The following is a 21,454-nucleotide window of genomic DNA, read 5'->3' as shown; positions in this document are numbered from 1 at the left end:
AAAAAGCTGAATTGTATCTTTAAAAAATAAAAAAAATTTGACACTCCTTTTTTTTTTTTTTTTTTTTTTTTTTTTTTTTTTGCTGTGAATTAGAGACTGAATGGTGATATCACATCCTGTCCCTTATGAAAAATTTGTCAGACATCGATAGTAGTCTCTGTGTTGAATACAGCAATGGGAGGGGGCTATTATTACATTAATTTCAAATTAGAAAAGGATAAGTGTTTGTGCACTTGTAGATGCCCTGTGTTAGAAGTCACTGTGAAGGAAGGGAAGCTGTGCCCCATCCTATGCACTGTCTGTTGATGCCCTTTATCATGGAATTGCAGCCTTCTACATTCTGCTGAAGTCAGTTTGCTCTGAAGTCTTGCTCATCTTTGAGCAAGAATATAAAATAAAATAAGCAGATAATGTGCCTTAGTTTTCAATCACATTCTCTTTTAGAGTAATACTTGTCCTAAAAAGCAAATTGAGTTTAATCTAAAGTAAATATCAACATCAGGAATCAATTAGCTGGCTTAAGATAATTTCAGCCTATTTTAAGTACCTTTTAAGTCTTCTTTTGTTGTTTTCATCTGTGGGTTATTATGGCAAGAATGGGGAGGAAAAAAAAAAAAACAGGCTCAAGATTTACACAGACCTTGAGAATATCCTTAGCTTAGTCTTTGATGCTCTGTTTTGTCCTCTGCAAAATAGCAGGAAAAGGCATATAAGGTTTGTGCCTTTAAGGAACTAGCCTGGTGACAAGACACATATTAAGGTCTTTGGACATGGCTCTTAGTATAGATATTATTTTCTTAGTTTTATCACATGAGAAAATAAGACAGCAAGAATAGCTTAACAACAACCCTTTGTAGCAGGACTAGTGAAAACAAGGTTTTCTCGAATGCTACTCAGATTTCAAAACAAATATTCAAAGACTGAACTAAAAGACTACTATAGTTGATCCCTTCAGCCACTCTTATTTACATAAAGATATTTTTCTTTCTAATAATTACACTACATGCTAGGTTGAATAGCATGTGGATTTTTCATTTGTCAGCTACATGTCATAGGTGCACATAGATTTGTTATTAGACCAAATTATATTCATGACACCTTATGAGGCAGGGTCTATAAAGCTCCACCTTTGTAGGTTGGTATGTGCAGAAGTCAGTGCTCCTTGAGTTAATAAGCTAAGGGAATGATCATGCACAAATATTTCACAACTCTCATTTGGTTGCGCATTCATATATTCTGTGCCATGTTGGCTGTTATTATAAGTAAGTATTTATTGAGATGATAGTTCTTGAAGAGCCAGATGCTGGTTAGTCTGCCCTTTGTGAAGAGATGTGATGATGGTCCTTATTTCTAGAAGTAATCCCAATTTCTTTCTGACCAAGTCCTTGCATAAACAACATCCTAAGAGGAGCAGTGTGGTGGTATTGCCTGTTAAGGGCTCACTTTTGTATGAGCTAGAACTCTCAGTCATAAATGAATAAAGTGACAGTTTTTGCATACTCCTAAAAGGAGACATGCCTTCTTACCTACCTATTGAAACATTTTAGTGCTGGTTCCATTAGAATTTCAATAATTTAAGAATTGCAATGTTTCAGGCTTGATGAAATACAAATTGGTCAGTACATGGACTACTTGGAACATTTATGTTTGTTTGTTTATTTGTTTTTTATACAGATATTAGCTAATACACCATAAGCATATTGACATTATGGGTTTCAATGTTCCATTTGCAAACAAGTACTACTCCATTTGATTCATGCATTGACTCAGTGGACTAAATGCATTGTTTGAACCAGGGATTTTGAAAGTCCAAAGTAACCACAGTTGTCTTTGTCTTCCTAGTTTATTCCATTTCAAAGCTTCATCCATGTTGTGATGGGTTCACTATATTCAGCACCCCACAAGCTAGTCAGGTCATTTTCTCTATTGGGACTTCACTACTTTTAATGACTAAAATAGAATTCATTCATTTACCTCTTACAGGAGACTTGCTTTGCTTTATACTTTTGCCATAATGAATAATGCCATAGTAAAGTTACTTTGAATTCTTTGGACATATAACTATTGGGGGTTTGGGGTTATATGCTCCTTCTTTTTTTTTTTGAGATAATTTATGATATTAATTTCCTAAAGCTCTTAGAACAAGGAGTTAAGATTGCACGTTAGGGGACATCTGATACCAATAGATTCAGGAAGAGGAGAAGGTGTTATTGACTTCGCTTGTGATGCTGTTAGCTCCCATGGATGGATCTACCTAATGTTCGTATACGTGGCACTGTTTAAACAGGTCATAAAATCTGAGAAAGGAACTGGTGGGGATGAAGAAGTTTTGGAATAATTAGGGAATAAGAGAAGGTAGGTGGAGAGAACAATCAGAATGCATTCTATTATATAATTATAAAATTGTTACATAAGAAATGCAATAATTAAATACTGAAACTAAAAAGTATTTTTATATTAAACTATTCAATTATTTTCACTTATTTTTTCAGCTGCTCCAGTTGATATACTAAAAGCACTAGATTTTCACAATTCTCCAGTGGGGATATCTAAAACAACAGGATTTTGTACAAACAGAAAGAATTCTAAAGATTCAGATGTTGCTTACAGAGTTACAGAGGAAGCACAAATCAGTGCCCCAACGAAACAGCTCTTTCCAGGTATGTTCATTTTGTCTTTGTTCCTGTTGCTATTATTGTTCTTACTACTACCTCTATTCTGTTTTTAGCTTATTAGTTTTAACATTTAATTCTCCATGATGTCTGTTCATTTACTGCCTGAAGAACTCATATCTGACTTCCTGCATCAGATTTTAAGTCAGTCAGAAAATATGATAAAGGAATTCAATATTATAAACAAAATATTTTCATGGAAGGACATTATACTGCTTACCTTCTTCCTTCTTTCCTTTGTTTGTTATTTCTCTGCTTCTTTGTTTGATTGATTGAGAGGGAGAGAGAGAGTGAGAGAGAGAGAGAGTGTGTGTGTGTCTTTCTTTCTTTCTGCTATGTGTGCCAGACTAGTTGCTCGCAAACTAGTAAACTAGTGAACTTTATGTGATAGCCTCCTGCAGAACCACCATACTCTGTTCTAAAGTATTTGAAAAACACATTGATCTTGGACTTTCATTAAAATTTCTAATTTTATTTTCTGACTTTCATTAAGTTTTGGTGAAGAAAAGCAAAATATTGACACAAAATACTATAATGAAAAATTGACTGTACTTAAAATTAATGGTTAAATGTTCCTAAAATATTAGGTCCGTAATACTTTTATAATTATTTCAAGGTCATGGTAGTTAACTTAATTCATTTGGTGTTTGATCATTTCTTCATGGAGAGTTATTATGTATGCCTGTGGAATCTTCTTCTACTACAGTTAACAAAACTTAGGTGCATGAATGTTTTACCCTGGTTAGCACTCGTGTTCTGGCCAATGGTTTTAGCAATAACTATTTCAGTTAGAGACTCCTATGATAGGCATTTCATGTACATCCCTTATTGGAGAGGAGAATTTCCTGAAATTATTCAATAATAATAATTAAAATTAGTATAATCTCACCATTATAAATATCAAATTAGTGAACACAGCTGGAGGACTGGATATTTCAACAACCATCTTGAAAGAATGGAGTTCTATCAGGAAGAGAAATTAATATATTGTTGCAAAATCAAAATATATATGTCTTCCAGAGCTCCAGGATGAGACAAAATCGGAGGATCTGAAAATTGCACTTTTAAATTAAATAAAGATGTTGTTTTCAAATTCTCATTGCCGCCTTTGGAATACCTGATATAAATATCCTGCAGAAAAACCTATATATTGACTTACACATTTATAACCACTAAAGGAAGAAGATGTTTAAGTTCAATTCCTAGATGTAGAGTTGGATAGAGGAGTATTTTAGTTAGGGAGCAACGCCTAACCATTTGAGGTACTAGACCCAAACATATGATGTATTTAAATATAATTGTAGTTATCGTATAGAATATTATTGGAACATCATCACCACGAAAACAAATAGAAATTTTTGAAAGATACATTCTGCTTGGAAAAATATTGAACAAAATTTCAACTCAAGATCATTGTTATTAGGCCATTTTACCTATTATTTATTAATTAGAACAACATCTGTTGATATTAAAAACCTATTCTAAGAGTTGTGGCTGAACCTATGATAATCATGGCAGTTATTATAGTCACATTCTTCTAGATAAATATACAATCAAACACTGAACACTGACACTCTTAAAAATAGTCATTAAGCATGTCTAAACTCTGTGTTTATATTTCAAAATATGAATTTTTAAAAGATGTAAAACTTTATATTTGATGGGAACACTATGTATCGATGACTGTTTTTTTCACATATTTATTGTAGTGTAGTATCTGTACTGTATTAACAAGCTAGAGTATTCAGAACTTAAATTCACAAACTCAATAGATTTTTAAAATGTCACACAGTCCCCTTACTCTTAAATGAGTACAATTGTTTCTGATGTCTCACCTTTCTTGAATATCTCTACATAGACTTATTCACTTTTTTGGTTAAAATGTACAAAGTATTTTCCACCCAGATCATAATGTCTTAATGCCTTATTTTTTTTTTTTTTCATTATGAGATCATGGACAACTTGAATTTATTTAACTTGGGCCTTCTTCAGTAATAGACTGAATTACGTGGCTATCTATTTCAATAGGATAGCAAAAAAAAAAAAAAAAAAAAAAAGTGTGTTGTTAAGTGATGTGCTTTATACTTTTTCTTTCCATTTTACTTCTGTGATTTCTCTCCTACTGATTTTCATAAAACTATGACATTAAAACCAAATAAGACTAAAATTTCCTGTTAGGTTTAAATCAAGTTAGAAAACAGAGATGTACTTAAGGTAAAGTTCTTGAGCAGTATATATGATATCCTGGGTTTAATTATCATACCAAGTAAAAATTCCAGTTGAACAGTATACATTTATATAGGCACATGTATAATTCATGTCAATTGGTTAAAAATGATGATTTTATAGGTAGTTTGAAAGATTTTTATGACAGCTTGAGAAATTGAAAACAAATACTTTTTATTGTGGAATTTTGTATAGTATTAACTTAAAAATACAAGACAGCATTATTAGTCAACATTAGTTAACAACAACAAATATTAGTCAACATTAATTAACACTTTTTTGGTGGCATGCTACTTGATTTTCATTGGAGCTCTAGAGTTCAGTCTACATCATTAGCTCAGTTAAGGGATGTTATGTAATAATCTAAGAACATGTGGCAAAAATATCTTATGGCCAATGGATCTGACAAGAGCCAGGATAATGACATTTTTTTATGTTTATGTCTAAATTCACTTATATGAGTGTGTGTGTGTGTGTGTGTGTCTCTGTGTGTATACATGTATGCATGTGTATGTGACAAAGGGCAATTTATGTTGTTTCTCTTTTTCTACCATGTGGTCCTCAGGTCAGCAGGTTTGGCAGCCATCTCAACAGCCCAATACTCAACATTTTACTATATTACTTGTCAATTTATGCACATACATGCCAGTGTTTCCCTTTGAATACATTTGCAAGATTTCCCATTCAGGAAGCATCTTTCTCACTGCTATGTGTAGCAGATTCATAAAGTTCCTTTCTGAATGATGTTACTGAACCAGCCTCAGTCATTCAAGTGTATTTGAAAAGAACATTTGGGCTATAATAAATCGTGCTTTGATGAGATGGCAAACATATTATCTTTACAAATAAGAATCTTCTCATCATGAACAGAAGCAATACTGCATATCTCTGTCATCTTTGGTATTTGAACGTATGGCAGTCATATTCACAGTGCCTTTTAAAAGAATTATTTTACACGTCAACCTGTAATGAATTAAAAATGAATGGATTTAATATGAAAGCTCTTGATATTGGCTCAGACATAATCCATAAAAAAACACCTGCTTTGTAATGGATAATATTTTAACTGAAGTAATAAATTTCTCCTACATGATGCTAATATATATTATGATATGTTTATATATATACACATAAAATTATGTATTACATATAACCACATACCTAATATATATATATATATATATATATATATATATTAGTTAAATACCATGTTTACTGTTACTTTGAGAAATGGCATATAGTATGTAAGGTGTCAATAATACTATAAATAGTCCAAGAGAGACATATTAAGGCAATCTTCAAATTGATACATTCAGCATGTGTTTAGTAAGCACTTGTGTATGTCAGGCAGTAGTAGGCTAGTTAGTTCAAATAAGACCATAGAAAGAGGAAACAAAAATGATAGTATTACTTCATTACTTAACAGTTCTGATTTTCTGCTGCATGCTTTTCAATGGTGAAACTGAGTTGTGTGATCTAAATGTTTACATAGATGATGAAAATAATGCCTTTATATTAACTTATTACAGTGCCTGTTTAAAAAGAGCATGTATGGGAATAGTGTGGCCAAAGCTCAGAAATACAAAGGTTATGTCAAAAGTAGCTACTAAATAAATATTTGAGGATTGTTTTCTAAGGATGGAGAAAATCCTCTGCTGTTTAGAGCCCTTATTGCTCTTGAAGAGGCATGGAGTTTACTTCACAACACTCTTATTGGGTGGTCCATAATGAATGAAATTCTAGTTCCAGATAATTTTATGTATGTCATGCAGTCACATACACAGTTACACATAATTAAAATAATAAAAATAGGGACTGGAGAGGGACTCAGTGGGTAAGAATGCACACTGTTCTAGAGGATCAGAGTTCTGTTGCTAGTGTCTACATTGGGTGGGTCAGTCACCGGCACTCACAGGCACATTCCCTCTCTGCTCACATACACATACATTAAAAACACACCTTAAGCGATAATCTGTTTTTAGAGGAGTGTTCTGCTTGTTTGAAATGATCTGACTATGGGTTCCATTTCTCATGATCATTATTCTTTATGTAAATGGTTTTGACGCTTAACTTGGATGAATACACAGAGAAAACTTGATAGTCTTATGGTTCCCTCCACAACTAGACTATTAGTTTAACTGTTTCCTGGTTTCATTTAGTTATCAGGGTCATACAAAATGTTCAGGTAAAATTATAAGCAAGGAACAATTTAGAAATCTTGACTTTCTAACTCATTTTTGTCTTTTCAGGTGGAATTTTTCCAGAAGATTTTTCAATACTATTTACAATAAAACCCAAAAAAGGAACTCAAGCTTTCCTTTTATCAATATATAATGAAAATGGTATTCAGCAACTTGGGGTTGAGGTTGGGAGATCACCTGTCTTTCTATTTGAAGACCATACTGGAAAACCCAGTCCTGAAGACTATCCCCTCTTCTCAACAGTTAACATCGCTGATGGCAAGTAAGTCACACAGTGAGAGAGTGTTAGCTGTACTGAAAATGTTCATTAGTTATTCAACAGTCTTTATAAAGTGTGTGTTCTAGAGGCTCTTGATGGAAAACACCCCAAAAGACCACTACAAAATCCCCATTTTAGTGTAGTTTATTACATAATCTATATAGGTAAAGACTGAAAAAAAAAAAGAAAAGAAAAAGAAAAAGAAAACCTGTGTGGTTGAGAGAGGAAATCAGGGCAGTGATGACAACAGGAAATTAAAAGGTGATACAATTTTAAGGACAGAGAGGAGGGAAGATTAGTAGTTCTCATGGTTCAGTGGATAAAGGCACTTGCAGCCAAGCATGTCCACTTGGGTTCAATCTCTGGGAATGATATAGTATAAGGACAGAAAACATATTATGAAGCTTATTCCTGGATAAGACTGATTCTCCCTGTCTTAGCAGCTGTTAATTGCCTGGGCTCTTCCTCTAGGGAACCGAGTCTTGTGAGAATTCTCCCATGAACACTGGCACACCAGCTGGCATTGCCACTGTCCAGGTTTTGTTTAGGTGACTGGATTGGTAAGATTTCATGTGTACAATTCCTTCTCATATATAGAAGACTCTGTCTTATAGCAAGTGGCCAGGTTCTGGCTCTTATAATCCTGTGTGATGTGCCCTGACCCTTAGGTATGGGGTTATACTGTAGATTTATGGACTGGAGATGATCATGCATGGTTAGTTGTATAGAAGATATTCTTAATGCATCATATTGCTGGGATATTTTAATCTGTGTTGTCTTTTTAAAAACAATTTTATTTTACATGTGAATCCCAGTTCCCTCTCTCTCTCATCCTCCCATTCCCCCTACCAACACCTATGCCACCCCCCCATCCACTCTTCAGGGAGGGTGAGGCCTCCCATGGGGTTCATTAAAGTCTGTCATATCTTTTGGGGCAGGACCTAGGCCCTTCCTAGTATATCTAGGCCCCTCCATAGAGAATGGGCTCCCAAATCCCAAAGTCTATTTGTGCACTAAAGATACATACTGATTCTACTGCCAGATGCCCCATAGACTGCCTACGTCCCTCAACTGACAAAAGGGGTCTCCTTTGGTCTTATGTTTGTTTCCCAGCTGTCAGTCTGGGGTCCGTGAGATCCCGGTTGATCAGGTCATCTACACTGTCTTTTTAACTGGAAACAAACAAACAAACAAACAAACAAAAAAACCGCTTAGTGTAACCTTTGATAGTAATAGCTTTACATTTGATTAAATATGAAAGTAAAACAGGAAAAGCTCAGTAAATAATTGTTAAATGATTAAGAAATAGATAAGAAGTTTTATGTATGTATTCTACAGTGGTAAAGTACTATTTGATCACATGATGAGTAAATCAATAGATAGCAATATTCACTCATTTCTTTTTTCTTTATTCTCTCATATAATACATCTCAACTGCAGCCTCCCCTCCATCTCCCTCCTACCTCTCTTCTCCCCCAGAACTGTTGCTCCTCAGTTTCCCTTCAGAAAAGAGCAGCCTCCCAGTGGTATCAACTGACTTCAACATAAGTAGACATAAAAAGACTAGGTATATACCCTCATATCAAGGCTGGGCTAGGCAAACCAGTAGCAGGAAATATGTCCCAGGGGCAATAAAAAGAGTGAGAGGCACCCTGACTACCATTGTTAGGAATCTTGCAAAATCTGACACTAAAGAACCAGAGCATGGATGCAGAAGACCCTTGCAGGTTACATGGCTGCCACTCAGACTCTGTGAGTCCCTGTAAACACTGCTTAGTTAATTCTGTGGACTTTGTTTTCATGGTGTCCCTGACCTCCCTGGATCCTACAATCCATCCTGGGTCTCTGAATCAGTTCCCATCAGCTGCTGGTGGAAGCCTCTGTGATTATTGGGCTGCTAGGCACCAATCCTATAGCATAGGTATATCAGGATATATAGCAGGATATCATATTTTTTTTTTTTTTGGTAAGTCCCGTTTGTTTCTACTTTAGGTGTGTGAGTCATGATATATTTTTAATTCAGGAATTTATTAGCAGATGTTTACTGTGCACAAGTTTTACGGTCTTTTCTGGGGACTATTAAAATGTGACAGCTTTATAAGATCAAATGTCATAATAACAGCTGGAATGCAAAAATTATTGGCATTTAAATACACTTCGGTTTGTTAAGAACAGTCATAAATTTCATCATAACTGACCACTCAATCCATAAGTATTTGTATACTGTTTATTACTTTGCTGGCAGTTATCAAGGTACAGGTGTTGCAGCCATGAACACTGCAGGAGAAGTCCCTCCACTCTTGTTTATTTGAGTATTGTTAGTGTTTTGTAGATCAAAGAAACATAAACTTAAATGCAAAGTACTGGTAATAATGTCTGTGAATAAAACTACATCAAAGCGAAGGAAGAAATGCACTATGTAGTAGTATTTCATTCTTGGCAGTCCATTATGAAGAGGTTGTTATAAAGCTAGGACAGGAAGTAAGTCTCTGTTTGCATGAGAATGTGGAGGAAGTGCGTTCTTATGGTGTGTTTGCATGGAACAGTGAAGAGATCAGTCTGTGATCAGCAACTGGAGATCAGAAAGCAAAACTTGCAGGGGGTGGGGGAGATGAGAGAGACAGAGAATAGAAACGAACAGCTCTGTGAGTATTTGCTGGGCTTCTTTAATACAAAGATTTAATTTGGTGCTTTTTAATTTAATTTAATTTATTTATTTGTGTGTGGCTTGCATCTCTCTCTCTGTTGTGTGTGTGTATGAGAGAGAGACTGAAAGAGAGGGGGTAGAGAGACAGGGAGAGAGAGAATATGTGAATCTTTGTACATGTTTTGTACATGTTGATGTATGGCATGATGCATGTGTGTGTGGCAGTGGAAGTGCACTTGAAGGCATGTGTATGAAGGCCATAGGACATCCAGTACAACTTTTAGGGTATCGGTCCTCAGGAACTATTCTGCTGCACTTTTTTGGAGACAGGGTCTCTCACTGGTACAGAGCTTTTGCTTGAGGATTAGGATAGACTGGCTAGTCATGAAACACCAGATGAACACCTGTCTCTTCCATCCTGCCACTGAGGTTAGAAAAGCATGCTGCCAGGTCCCCTGTTTTCATGGTGCTGGAGGACTCACATCTTAATTATGCAGCAGTTATCTTCTAAACTAAGCCCTTCTCAGCCCCTTCATTCATGTTTTGATGGTTGCTAGGTTCACAAGACCAGTAAGCAATATAAGCTAGAGAGGTGGTGGCTTCTACTGAGCTGAGAATCATAAAAATTCATGATGTTTTATTTACAGTATAGATACCATGAAAGAAAAGGAACAATTAAAGATTCAAAACTGAGTTAATCTTATACTAGTTAAATTATTATTATTTAAAATGCTATATTTATCCAATTCTATTGTTTTTGTCATCTCATTAACACGGCTTAACCTGAGTAAAAAACAATTGAGTCTAGAGTTCAGATCAGATTTTAGCAATTAGAATTATTTTTATTTTCTGCTAATGAAAAGAACATCCCTCATGACTAGGAGTGGTTTAACTTAGCACACAGGCTTCTTGGCATAAAGTATGTGTAAATTTTACTCTCAGAGTATGAAGTTCCTCCAAGGCTCCTTATATAATCCTTCTCTCTACTCAAATCTTCACTAGTTGAGTGTGCTAGTGGAAATACCAAAGGAAAAAAAAAACCTGTATGGAAATATACTTGGTCGTTACCAGTAGCCATGCCAAGTATCACGAAACAGACATTTGGGAACACTTATGCAAGTTTCTGGGTATTTTATTTTATGGATCTACTCTTAGGCACTTCTGGAATATTAGTCTAGCACTTTTCATTTGGAAGAAAATATAAACCACAGTGGCTTAAAGAATCCAAGCGAATTTCACTTAGTGGCTTCTGTTAGCACCAGACATTGTTAATAAAAACCCTTTCTAGGATGCAGAGAGAGCATGCATGCTTCCTAGAGCTGGCCACATTCCCCCTTCTTAGCCTGTCATCACCGCCCTGAATTAGCTGGGGCAGTAGCTACAGTGTGTATTACGAGCCTCCCACTCCACACATGCGCTGACTCTGCTTTCTTTCAATGTTTCTTCTTCTTGCCAGACCTGGAATAAAGAGGAGATATTGTGTCTCAGTTTTGGATCCTGCCCATGGTGGTGATCTATAACTGTCTTGAAATTAAAGTGGAAAAAGAACATGAAAACACTTGAAATAAATGGAGATCAGGAGAGAGTAGCACATTGTGTTTTACAATTAGGACATTCAGCTGCTCCAGATGGAACAGCCATTCAGTCAAGAGACAGACCCTTTCACAGTCAGTCTCAGGGGATCAGTAGAGCAGAAGTTTTTCTCATGAAATTCTACTGGAAGAAAGCATTTACACATAGAGAAACCCAAGTCCATCTCAATCTCTGTCAGATGTGCTCATCAGAGAACACAAAGTGAAGCAGAGGATGAGCATGTCCTTATCAGCACAGGTGCCTAATCCATTCCTGTATCTTAAGACCTGTGCCCTTTTGAGTAGTTGGTGCTATCCTGGGTAAGCAGTAAGCTGTCACTAGCTAAGCCACTGAGGCATAAGAGTACATCTGCTGTTGTACCATTTCAGCTCATTGTTGGCCTTTTAAAGCTCATGTTCTAATGAGTCTGTTGATTTGGCAGCCAGAGTCTGAAGCTTACACATTAATTGGTTCGGTTTTACAGGTGGCATCGGGTTGCAATCAGTGTAGAGAAGAAAACTGTGACAATGATTGTTGATTGTAAGAAGAAAATCACAAAGCCACTCGATAGAAGTGAGAGATCAATCGTCGATACCAATGGAATTATGGTGTTTGGAACAAGAATTTTAGAAACAGATGTTTTTCAGGTAAAATATCAATCACATTAATTTAAGATGAGTTTTGTTAAGTCAACTGGGCTAATGATACTAGCAATCATTACATTGTAAAACAGAGTTCAAAGCTCTCAAGGGTGACCTACTTTCTCTCACTGTGAGTGGAGTGATGGTATTTTCTATTATTGGCCCAGTGGAGGATTAGAAAAAGGTGACTGCAGGGCCAGGGAAGCTTTGCAGAGATTGGTTGATTTGAAAACAAGTGTCCAGTTCTCCTGGCAAGGGCAGTTTGTTTCACTCTTAAATATTATTCTCATTACTTCAGCTTAGAGAAAATAATTTCTCCACTTCCAGTTCTAGAAGGTTAATTCAGAGAAATATCCCAGGCATATAGTCTATCTTCTTTTTGAGTGTTTTCTAATAGAGATTATGTGGCTAAAGATAAACGTTAAGTTTTAGAATCAACCTTTAAAAAATGAAGTTCAAGTCATGGTGGAAGCTTGTCCAATTATATTTTAGTAATTATCACCATGAAACTTTCTTTTCATCTGTCAGTCATTGTGTATGGTAACTTATATTTTGGTTTTCAGTCTTTTTATTATATAAATAGAACTGAGGCTTGACTCTTCTAAGGAGTGCACTGAGGCATTATTAACATAAACTCTGACTCAGTCTATGAAATACAACTTCATAAAGCTGTATAATATGATTTATGCATTTTGTTTACACATGCCCATTTATTAATATGCACATATGTATACAAATATAGATAGTAAAAATTAAAAATAAAGATTGTAAACTCAGAGTCCCAGCGAAACCAGTGCAAATGCATTTATATGAATCATCTAGGGCACAGTATTAAATACAGTGAACATTCATGATATTGTCAGGTACTATATTTGGGATACTGTTCATTAATGATTTTTTCCATTACTGTGTACTTAACCATTTGACTATATGAAATATTTTAATCCCTTATGTTATGATGAATTAAGTGATGAATGAATTGTGGACCTATGCAATGATAATATGCTCTTTGTATATAATCATGTATTAATTGAATACAAAAGGATAAATATTGTATGTATGGCTATCATAGAAAGGTATTATAACTTCTTGCAGAATCTTAATTCAAAAGTTTATTACCAGTTTCATAGGCTAATTTTCTAGTTTTGTAAAAAAGTGATATTAAAGAACATTAGTGGATCTCTTTGTTCCTTCCCTTCTGCTCTTCCATTTTTCCCTCCCCATTTCCAATAACTGCTTTTTATGACATAACATTTAAATTCTGAAGTAACAGCAAGTGTTAATTTGAAGATTGTATTCAAACATTAAAAACAATAATGTGGAAGCAATTCTTCTATGAAGCTTGTAGTGACTATAACAAGGAGCTGTGAGAAATTTCTCTACACATCGGCTCTATATTTTGAGGTTTCATGGAACCATATGAAACTTTGAAAGGGAGATTTATTTATTATTAGTTTTTAAATGTAAATGAACATAGAAACTTTGCATGTTAAGTTTATAGCTCTCACCATATTTTAGTTATTCAAAAAGGAAAATCCCCTATGTTTGCTTACTAAAATAATGAATAAATTTTGGAGCAAAAGTTTGAATAGAATGAGATTTTATATTTATATAATTCAAATATCTAAAGCTGATCCATGAGAGATTTATTTACTTTATTTACCAAAATCTGTTATTTTGTGGCTATATAAAACTTCAAACTAGACTCTGTCCATGTGAAAACAGGGCATGGGGAAAATAAATGCTTCAAATAATTACACTTACACTTGTTCAATACTACTTTTTTTTTCTTAATTACTTCATCAGATATTAATAGTGTCAGATTTGTTTTTTCCTAAAACTACTAAAATTTCTTTTGTTTTTATATGTTGTTTATAATTTAGTGCTTTTTTAGAATTTCCATCCTTAAAATCATGTGAACAATGCATAGTAGAATATATATTATTTTAGTGTTTGGTAGTTTCAGTAATACTGCTGTTATGGTAACGTTAAATAGTCATTAATCTGAACACTGCAAGTATCACTTTGTCAGAAATATTGTGACTCTTATTTAACTAGGAACTTACTTAGTATATATAATTTCATGTATATATTGCTTTACACTGCTGGATTGACATAATCATGCTAAAATAGACATTATATATGCCTATATTAGCATCACAATATGTTGATCTTTTACCTATTCAAAGTACACAGGTCTGAAAATGATTTAAAGATTTTTATAAATGGTTTTCATGAGCTTTCAATGGAATGTATTCATTTACAGTACATATGACATGGCTTTGGCATACCTGTATAGTAAGTATGAAGACATATTCTGGATGGAGAACATTCTGATTCTTAATCCCAGGTTCTGGCTTCCTATGCAATTTTCTCCAAGTATTGTCCCCATTTCTCACCTGAGACATGCAAAAGACCATCTTTCATAGTAATTGAAAAAATAATTGAATAGGTGTAGGAAAGAGTTGCATGGTAGAGAGGGTAGAGTATGAACATACATACTATACATACATACATACATACATATATATATATATATATTTGTAATTTGTAAGTAATTATGGTTCCATTTACTCTTGAATTAATATACACCAGTCTCTTTCATTATGATTTCAAGTCTTTTGAAAGCATGGCATTTCAAATAATTTTATAAATTTTTTCATTAGAGTAACTAGTAGTGGCCTGTATCTTAATGAACATTTCTAGTGGGTCCATTTGTCCTGTAAACAGGAGTTCTTTTCAGGCCTACTGCTTGTGTATCAAACACTTTGGACTGTTTAAATATGCTTGTTCTCTCTACATACAATAGCACCTTAACATGGAGCTTATTAAGAGGAGGCTGGTGGGGGTGGATGTAGGCTCCATGAAGGCACCAAGTGTCCAGCCAACTGAGGCCTGGGCTTTCCATGCTGATGATATGTTTCGAAGATGTGAGGAAAGACTTACCAGGGAACAATGCATGATTAAATCAGACCTTAGAGCCGTGGTTTCTTATGTGTACCAACCACTATCATTTTAATCCTCAGTATCTTAATGTTTACCCATCAAAACTCTTATACTTCTAAGGAAAATTGACTCTGGGGTGTCTCATGAGTGGTGAGTTAGGAAAGATTTACATTTATTATTAGTAGTACTATGATTATAAAGTTCACACCTGTGTTTGAGGGAAGCCACAGAAGATGGAAATGGATATCTGGCTTGGAACTCACTCTGTAGACCTGACTGACCCTGAACTCATGGAGATCCACTTACCTCTGCCTCCTATGTGCTGGGATTAAAACTGTGTGCTCACACCTGCCATATAATTTTTACTTAATATCCAGTCCACAATAGCAAGATTGGGTAGAGAGAATGTAACAGCCAGAGGAGCCGATAGTTGCTATGAGATTTGTCTCCAGGGAATGTCAGAAGCTACACCCATCAAGTCTCACCAACATAACTCCCTAAAGATGATCTTTCTCATAGTTCTAGAATACTGTGTTCTCTCATTGTTTCTGTGGTGTGCTGGGTCCACCTTGAGTCTCACACATGCTACTCTACAGATACTATACCACTGCACCACACTCCCAAGGTTTTCTCATTAATTAATTAATTCATTCATTCTTGCAGTTTTTTCTTTTTGCTCCATAGTCTGGGTAATTTCCATTACCAGTGTTTGAACTGAGATTCTCTCCTCTGCTGTGTCTGTGCAATTGGTATTCTTATAAAGTTACACTCCATTTCTGTTACTTTTATTGATCTGTCACACATTTTATCGTGTTTATTTCATACCTGCATTCCATTAGCCATATGTGCTTACATAAGGTTTACTTTGTTCTATTAGAACCTTAAGCATAGTAATCAGAGATATAAAGAATCCTGTTACATTGATTCTAACCTTGCTATACTGATTCTAATTTTGATGCTATTTGGTCTCATAAATTGTGCTTATCTATCAGTGAGTTTTGAAATTTTGCTTTTGAAAGGAATACATGATAGGCTGAGTAAAATAATATGTGTGTAAGTGCCAGGAAGACAAAGCATTTGTACTTGTATTAAGTGTGAGTCTTGTGAAGAGTCTAAGCTCTTGGAATGTCAGTTTTGTCAGGTTTTTCTCAGTTCTATTCCCCAAGGTTTGTAGGATGACTTGGATGGGCTGCAATTATGTATTCTCCTTCTACATAGAAGGCCATATTGTGATTGGCAGTTCTGAATATTTCAGGGTTTTTAAAAAGCTATGCTTGAACACTCTCTTTTCTAGACACCTCCCATAATTATCTGTCTGGTTGTTACTGTGACATCTTATAGAACCTCTTAAATAAAACTCAAGGAAGTGCACCCTTTACCACCCACTACTAAGTTCCAGCAGAGTGTTTAACTACTGTGGGTGGTATTTCATAGAATTTTGTTTATTCCACAAGGAAGGTGGGTGAGGCAGATTTAATTCCTCTTAAGTATTTCCTAAACTGGTTTTAATCGTGATACATGATGCAGTTTTGGAGATAGTTTAAAATTTGAATTAAAATAGAAATTTAGGTGATTCTTCTATTTACCTTTCTTATTTCATATTCCATTTGCATGCTTTAACTGTTTCCCTTGTTCGTCTATGCACAGACTCAGTATTTCTTCCATAGTTTTAGCTAAAGCATTTCTTTCTTTATTCGGATATTATATTCTATACCTGGAACAAAAATCAGGATTAAAAAAAAAAGAATGAATAAAAAGAAACCCACAGACCAGGCAAGGCATAACCAGTGGATTGGTGTGATTCTCTTCTAGGGTTTCTATCTTTTCAGAGGTTAGAAAATATTGCTGTCATCGCCAGTCAGTTGATGTGTACTTCTACTGCTATAGGATTAATGCATGATATTTGAAGGTTTAATTCCTTATGATGAAAACAGACACTATGGAAACTGCATCATCATATTTAGACTTTTTCTCATCCCTAAACCTCAAAAATTAGAATAACTTTATTATGTTACAATTATTTTCTAAAACAATCTTTTTCTGAGTTCTCTGTTAGGAAGGTCGAGTCCCTCTGTGGCAGAGGGAGTGGAATTTCTCTAGGTAGTGTTGTAGTCACATGCCAGCTTGTTAGAATGTTCACTGTGGGGTGACACTGCCCTGGTGTGATGATCAGAATGAGAACCAGAGTGGGCAGCATGGCTTTATTTAACCTCACCTGTAAAATGAGGAGTGTTATTTGTATTACTGAAAATTTGAAGATTAAATGACATAACATTTGTTAAAGACAAATCCATGTGAGCAGAGGATTCTGTGAGGATTGACTTAATTCCAAAAATTGTTGCTTACTTTTGGAATTTGGTGGGAATGTAGTTAACATAGTAGATTCTTTTCACTTTATAAGAAATACAGGTTGCTAATTCATGGTTTTGAAGAAATCTCCGACACCCAAAAACAAAAACAAATGTTATTATCCACTAGGACTTCATTCTTTACACATCTGAAGCACTGTAAATTATGCATAGAGGAAAAGGAAATACACTTCTCAGTGATTTATGGCTGTTTGGTTTATTCTTGCCTGCAAGCATTTGGTTAACTACCTTTTTCTTTTCTTTTTTTTATTTAATTTATTATTTTACATGTCGATCCCAGTTCCCTCTTTCTCCCTCCATCCTCCCCTTCCTCCCTCCATTTTACCCTCTCTGCCCCCTCACATGCACTCTGACCACCCTCCCATCCCCCACCCCAATTCCACATGTAGGGCAATGTCATCCAGGTGGGGTCATGTAGATCTGTCAGGTCATTTGAAGTAGGGACTAGGAATTCTCTCCTATCTCTAGGTTAAGGAAGTATCCCTCCATGGGGATGTGTTCGCAAGGTCCTTTTGTGCACCAGGGATACATCCTGGCTCCACTGTCTGAGGTCCCTTAGACTGCTCAATCCTTCTGGCTGAGACCCATATTTGGGGTGGGGCCTGAGTCAGTCCCATGCTGGATTCCTAGCTATCAGTCTGGGGTGTCCGTTAGTGCCTCCTTGTTCAGGTCAGCTGTCTCTATGTGTTTCTGCAGCCTGGTCTTGTCCTCTCCATCTGCATCTGGATTCTAGTTCGACTCAGTGTTTAGGTATGGGGGTTTGCTTCTGTTTCCAACAGGTATTAGATGACAGCTGCATGATGGTGGATAAGTTAGTTGTTGATCTCACTCTCCGGGAAGGGCATTTATGGTAGCCTTTCCACAGATGCTCAAATTGTTAGTTGGTGGCAGTTTTGTAGGTCTCTAGACCTTTCCTTGGGTTGAGTTTTCTCTTAAACCAATATTGGCTCCCTCTTTTATGTTCCCTCTCTCTCTCTCTCTCTCTCTCTCTCTCTCTCTCTCTCTCTCTCTGTCTCATTCTCTCTCTTCTGTCTTCTATTCCTATCCTGACTCAATCTTCCTCGTCACTTGTGATATCCTCTCCTCCCCTTCTCTTTCTCCTACTTCTCTCTCCATTTACTGCCCCCCCACACTTCTCCTGTGCTCTGGAGGACTTGTCCCTTCCCGCTTCTGTGAGGGACTTTATATGAATCTCTTAGAATACACCTTGTATCCTAGTTCCTCTGGTGGTGTGAATTATTGGCTGGTGATCCTTTGCTCTAGGTCTAAAATCCATATATAAGTGAGTACATACTATGTTCTTCTTTTTGTGACTGGGTTACCTCATTCAGGATGGTTTCTTCATGTGCCATCCACTTGCCTGCAAATTTCAAGATTCCATTATTTTTTTTTCTGCAGAGTAGTATTCCTACTTTTTATAATATAGCTCTGGTTTTGAAAAAATACATTAAAATTCTTATGTAAAACATTTGTGATTCATGTTTTGTATAATATACTCAAAGGAAATATATAATTGTAAGAAGGACAGCAAGCTATAGTTTACAAATATGAAGTGACAATTTGCTAAATTTATATTCACATTTAAAGTCACAATTGAGCATTGTAGCATAAGTTCAACAGAGATTTTTGTTAACGTCCCTTCATTCTACCCAGAAAATCTAAGCATGCTGCAGCTATTCGGCTGGAAGAACTTAGTGTGTTCATAGATAATTATGAATTTTCTAACATTGAAAAATAAATGATATCCTATTTTTGTAATGCGGAGAAAAGATTTGCACAGAAACAGCTAAATGTATATAAGCACATTGTCGTATAGCAATTTTTATAAAACAGTTTTATTCCTTTTGTGTGATTGTGTAGATATGTGTGTGTGTGTGAGTGTGTGTTTGCTCACCCATGCATGCGAGCACATGTGAGTGTGCACTCATGAGTGCATGCATATGAAGGTGAGAGGTAGGCATCAGGTGTCTTCTTCAGTTTCCTAATATTTTAGTTTTTGAGGCAGACTCTCCCACTGAACTTATTGTTACTGACTTGGCAGCCAGCCAAGCAGAGGGACCTGTCTCTCTCTAGTTCTTCAGTACTAGATTGATAAAGCACATGTCTACATGTCAGGCTTTTTTTTGTTTGTTTGTTTGTTTGTGTTGTTTTTAAGTGGGTACCAGGAATTTAGTTTATATCCACATGCTCATACATAAAGCACATTATCAACAGAACAATTGCTCTTTTGTCCCACACTCTTGTTATCCTCTAGTTTAGCTTGTCAGATTTTGTTTAGAATTGGTGTGATGAATTCTTTACTAAGTTGAGATGCCAAACATGACAATTTCTTTTCTGAGTTTCTGTTTTAGGAGAAACTTAAGTTCTGCTCCTGGCTATATGTACACAACATTGGTTTTACCAAGTCTCTAGAGTTTTCCCCCAATGTGGCTGGAAGAAGCATCTGGTTTTGGATTTTTAGTGTGTAATTACATTCCTGAATGCTGTAGACTGAGTTCATATGACATGTGTGGTGAAGAACAACACACAAAAATGCACTACAAGCAACCCTCAGGGAGCATGTGGGCACTCGCTCAGTCTGTTCTTTGAGATGTGACTGTAGTTCATTCAAAGACTGTTGGGTGTCCAAATGCCCATCTTTATGTATAAGATCACTTCTGTGTCAGTGAACTTTACCAGATGGGCATATGAATTTTATATCTTAGGACTTTATTGACTTCTTATTAAAATTTCATATTCAGTATGCAATTTGACTGAGGTTGCTAATAGGATAAAGATGAAACATTTGAGGTAGAGTTAGATTTTGGGACTCAGTACAGATACCAAGCACCACCATGCACATAATACTCTTTGCTCTAAGAGAACCTCAATAACTTCCAGACGTTGTATAGATTAAAATATCACATTTGTATCTCTCTCCTTTTACTAATGTGTCTTTTTTGCTTACTCTTTAACTTACTTTTAACAGTACCTCCCCCCTTGTCACTTCAAACTTTATGAAGTATTATTGATCTTCAGCATTCTGTTAACTTTTTAAAAATGATTGGGGGGTTTCATACCACCCATATATAATGTGCTTTTATTAAATTCACAGACCATTACCCCTGTTCCGTTATCTTTTCTATGTTTCCTCACTACCATTTCCTCCTGAGTTTATGTCCTCTGCTTTGTTAAGAATCTCATCAGTCCACTTTGTGATGTCTGTGTGCGTGCATAGGTGCCGAACCATCTACTATGGGTAGCTTTTCAGGTGCTACTTCCATGTGGAAAACTGACTCATCTCACTCAGTGGCCATCAGTTGCCAATTTATCCTCAGTTAAAGCAAACCTTCATTGGTCTCTCTGTTGTCCATATTGGGATTTTGACTGTCAGGATCTTGTGCATGCAATTACTGCCTCTGTGAGTTCAGGTGAAGCATGGGTGCAATCATGTCCACAAATAATTGTTTCACTATGGATACCTACTAAGTCTGTGATAATACTAGAAGCTTGAAGAGAAGGGGTGTGATATAGCTGTTCAGTTGAACTTGGCATTTGTGCTGGTTGCTTTTTTCAACTTGACAAAAGCTAAAGATACCCAGGAAGAGGCACCATCAATTGAGGGAGTGCCTTCATTAGTCTGACCTATGAGACATTTTCTTGATTGCTGATAATGGAGGAGGGCTCAACCCAGTGGGATTGTCACCAGTGCTGGACAAGTTGTCTTAAGTGTATAGAAGTGGTGGCTGGAAGCAAGCAAGTCAGCAGTATTCACCCCCCCCTCCCACGTATTTCTATATTAGTGACTGCTTCCAAGTTTCTATTTGCCTTACTGACCTGATTTCAGATGGGCTGTGTCATACAAGTGAAGTATAAGATAAATCACACTTTCTTTCCCCTGATGATTTTGGCCACAGCAACAGGGAAAAAAAAAAAAAAAAA

At 35.8% G+C, this 21,454-nt stretch overlaps 1 protein-coding gene across 1 annotated transcript in view; it reads left to right on the top strand.

The window, feature by feature from the left end:
• The window catches only part of Col11a1 (collagen type XI alpha 1 chain), a 196,362-nt gene that overhangs the window by 25,749 nt on the left and 149,159 nt on the right, over positions 1–21,454 (top strand). The window contains exons 2-4 of the mRNA XM_051185635.1: positions 2,493–2,660; positions 7,148–7,361; positions 12,062–12,224. Coding sequence (XP_051041592.1) covers positions 2,493–2,660; positions 7,148–7,361; positions 12,062–12,224 — 545 coding nt within the window. The remainder of the gene's footprint in view (positions 1–2,492; positions 2,661–7,147; positions 7,362–12,061; positions 12,225–21,454) is intronic.

Source organism: Phodopus roborovskii, unplaced genomic scaffold (assembly GCF_943737965.1).
Source record: "Phodopus roborovskii unplaced genomic scaffold, PHOROB, whole genome shotgun sequence".
In the NCBI taxonomy this organism is placed as follows: Eukaryota; Metazoa; Chordata; class Mammalia; order Rodentia; family Cricetidae; genus Phodopus; species Phodopus roborovskii.
Note: the sequence above shows the minus strand (reverse complement) of the source record. Positions and strands in the feature narration are given on the sequence as shown.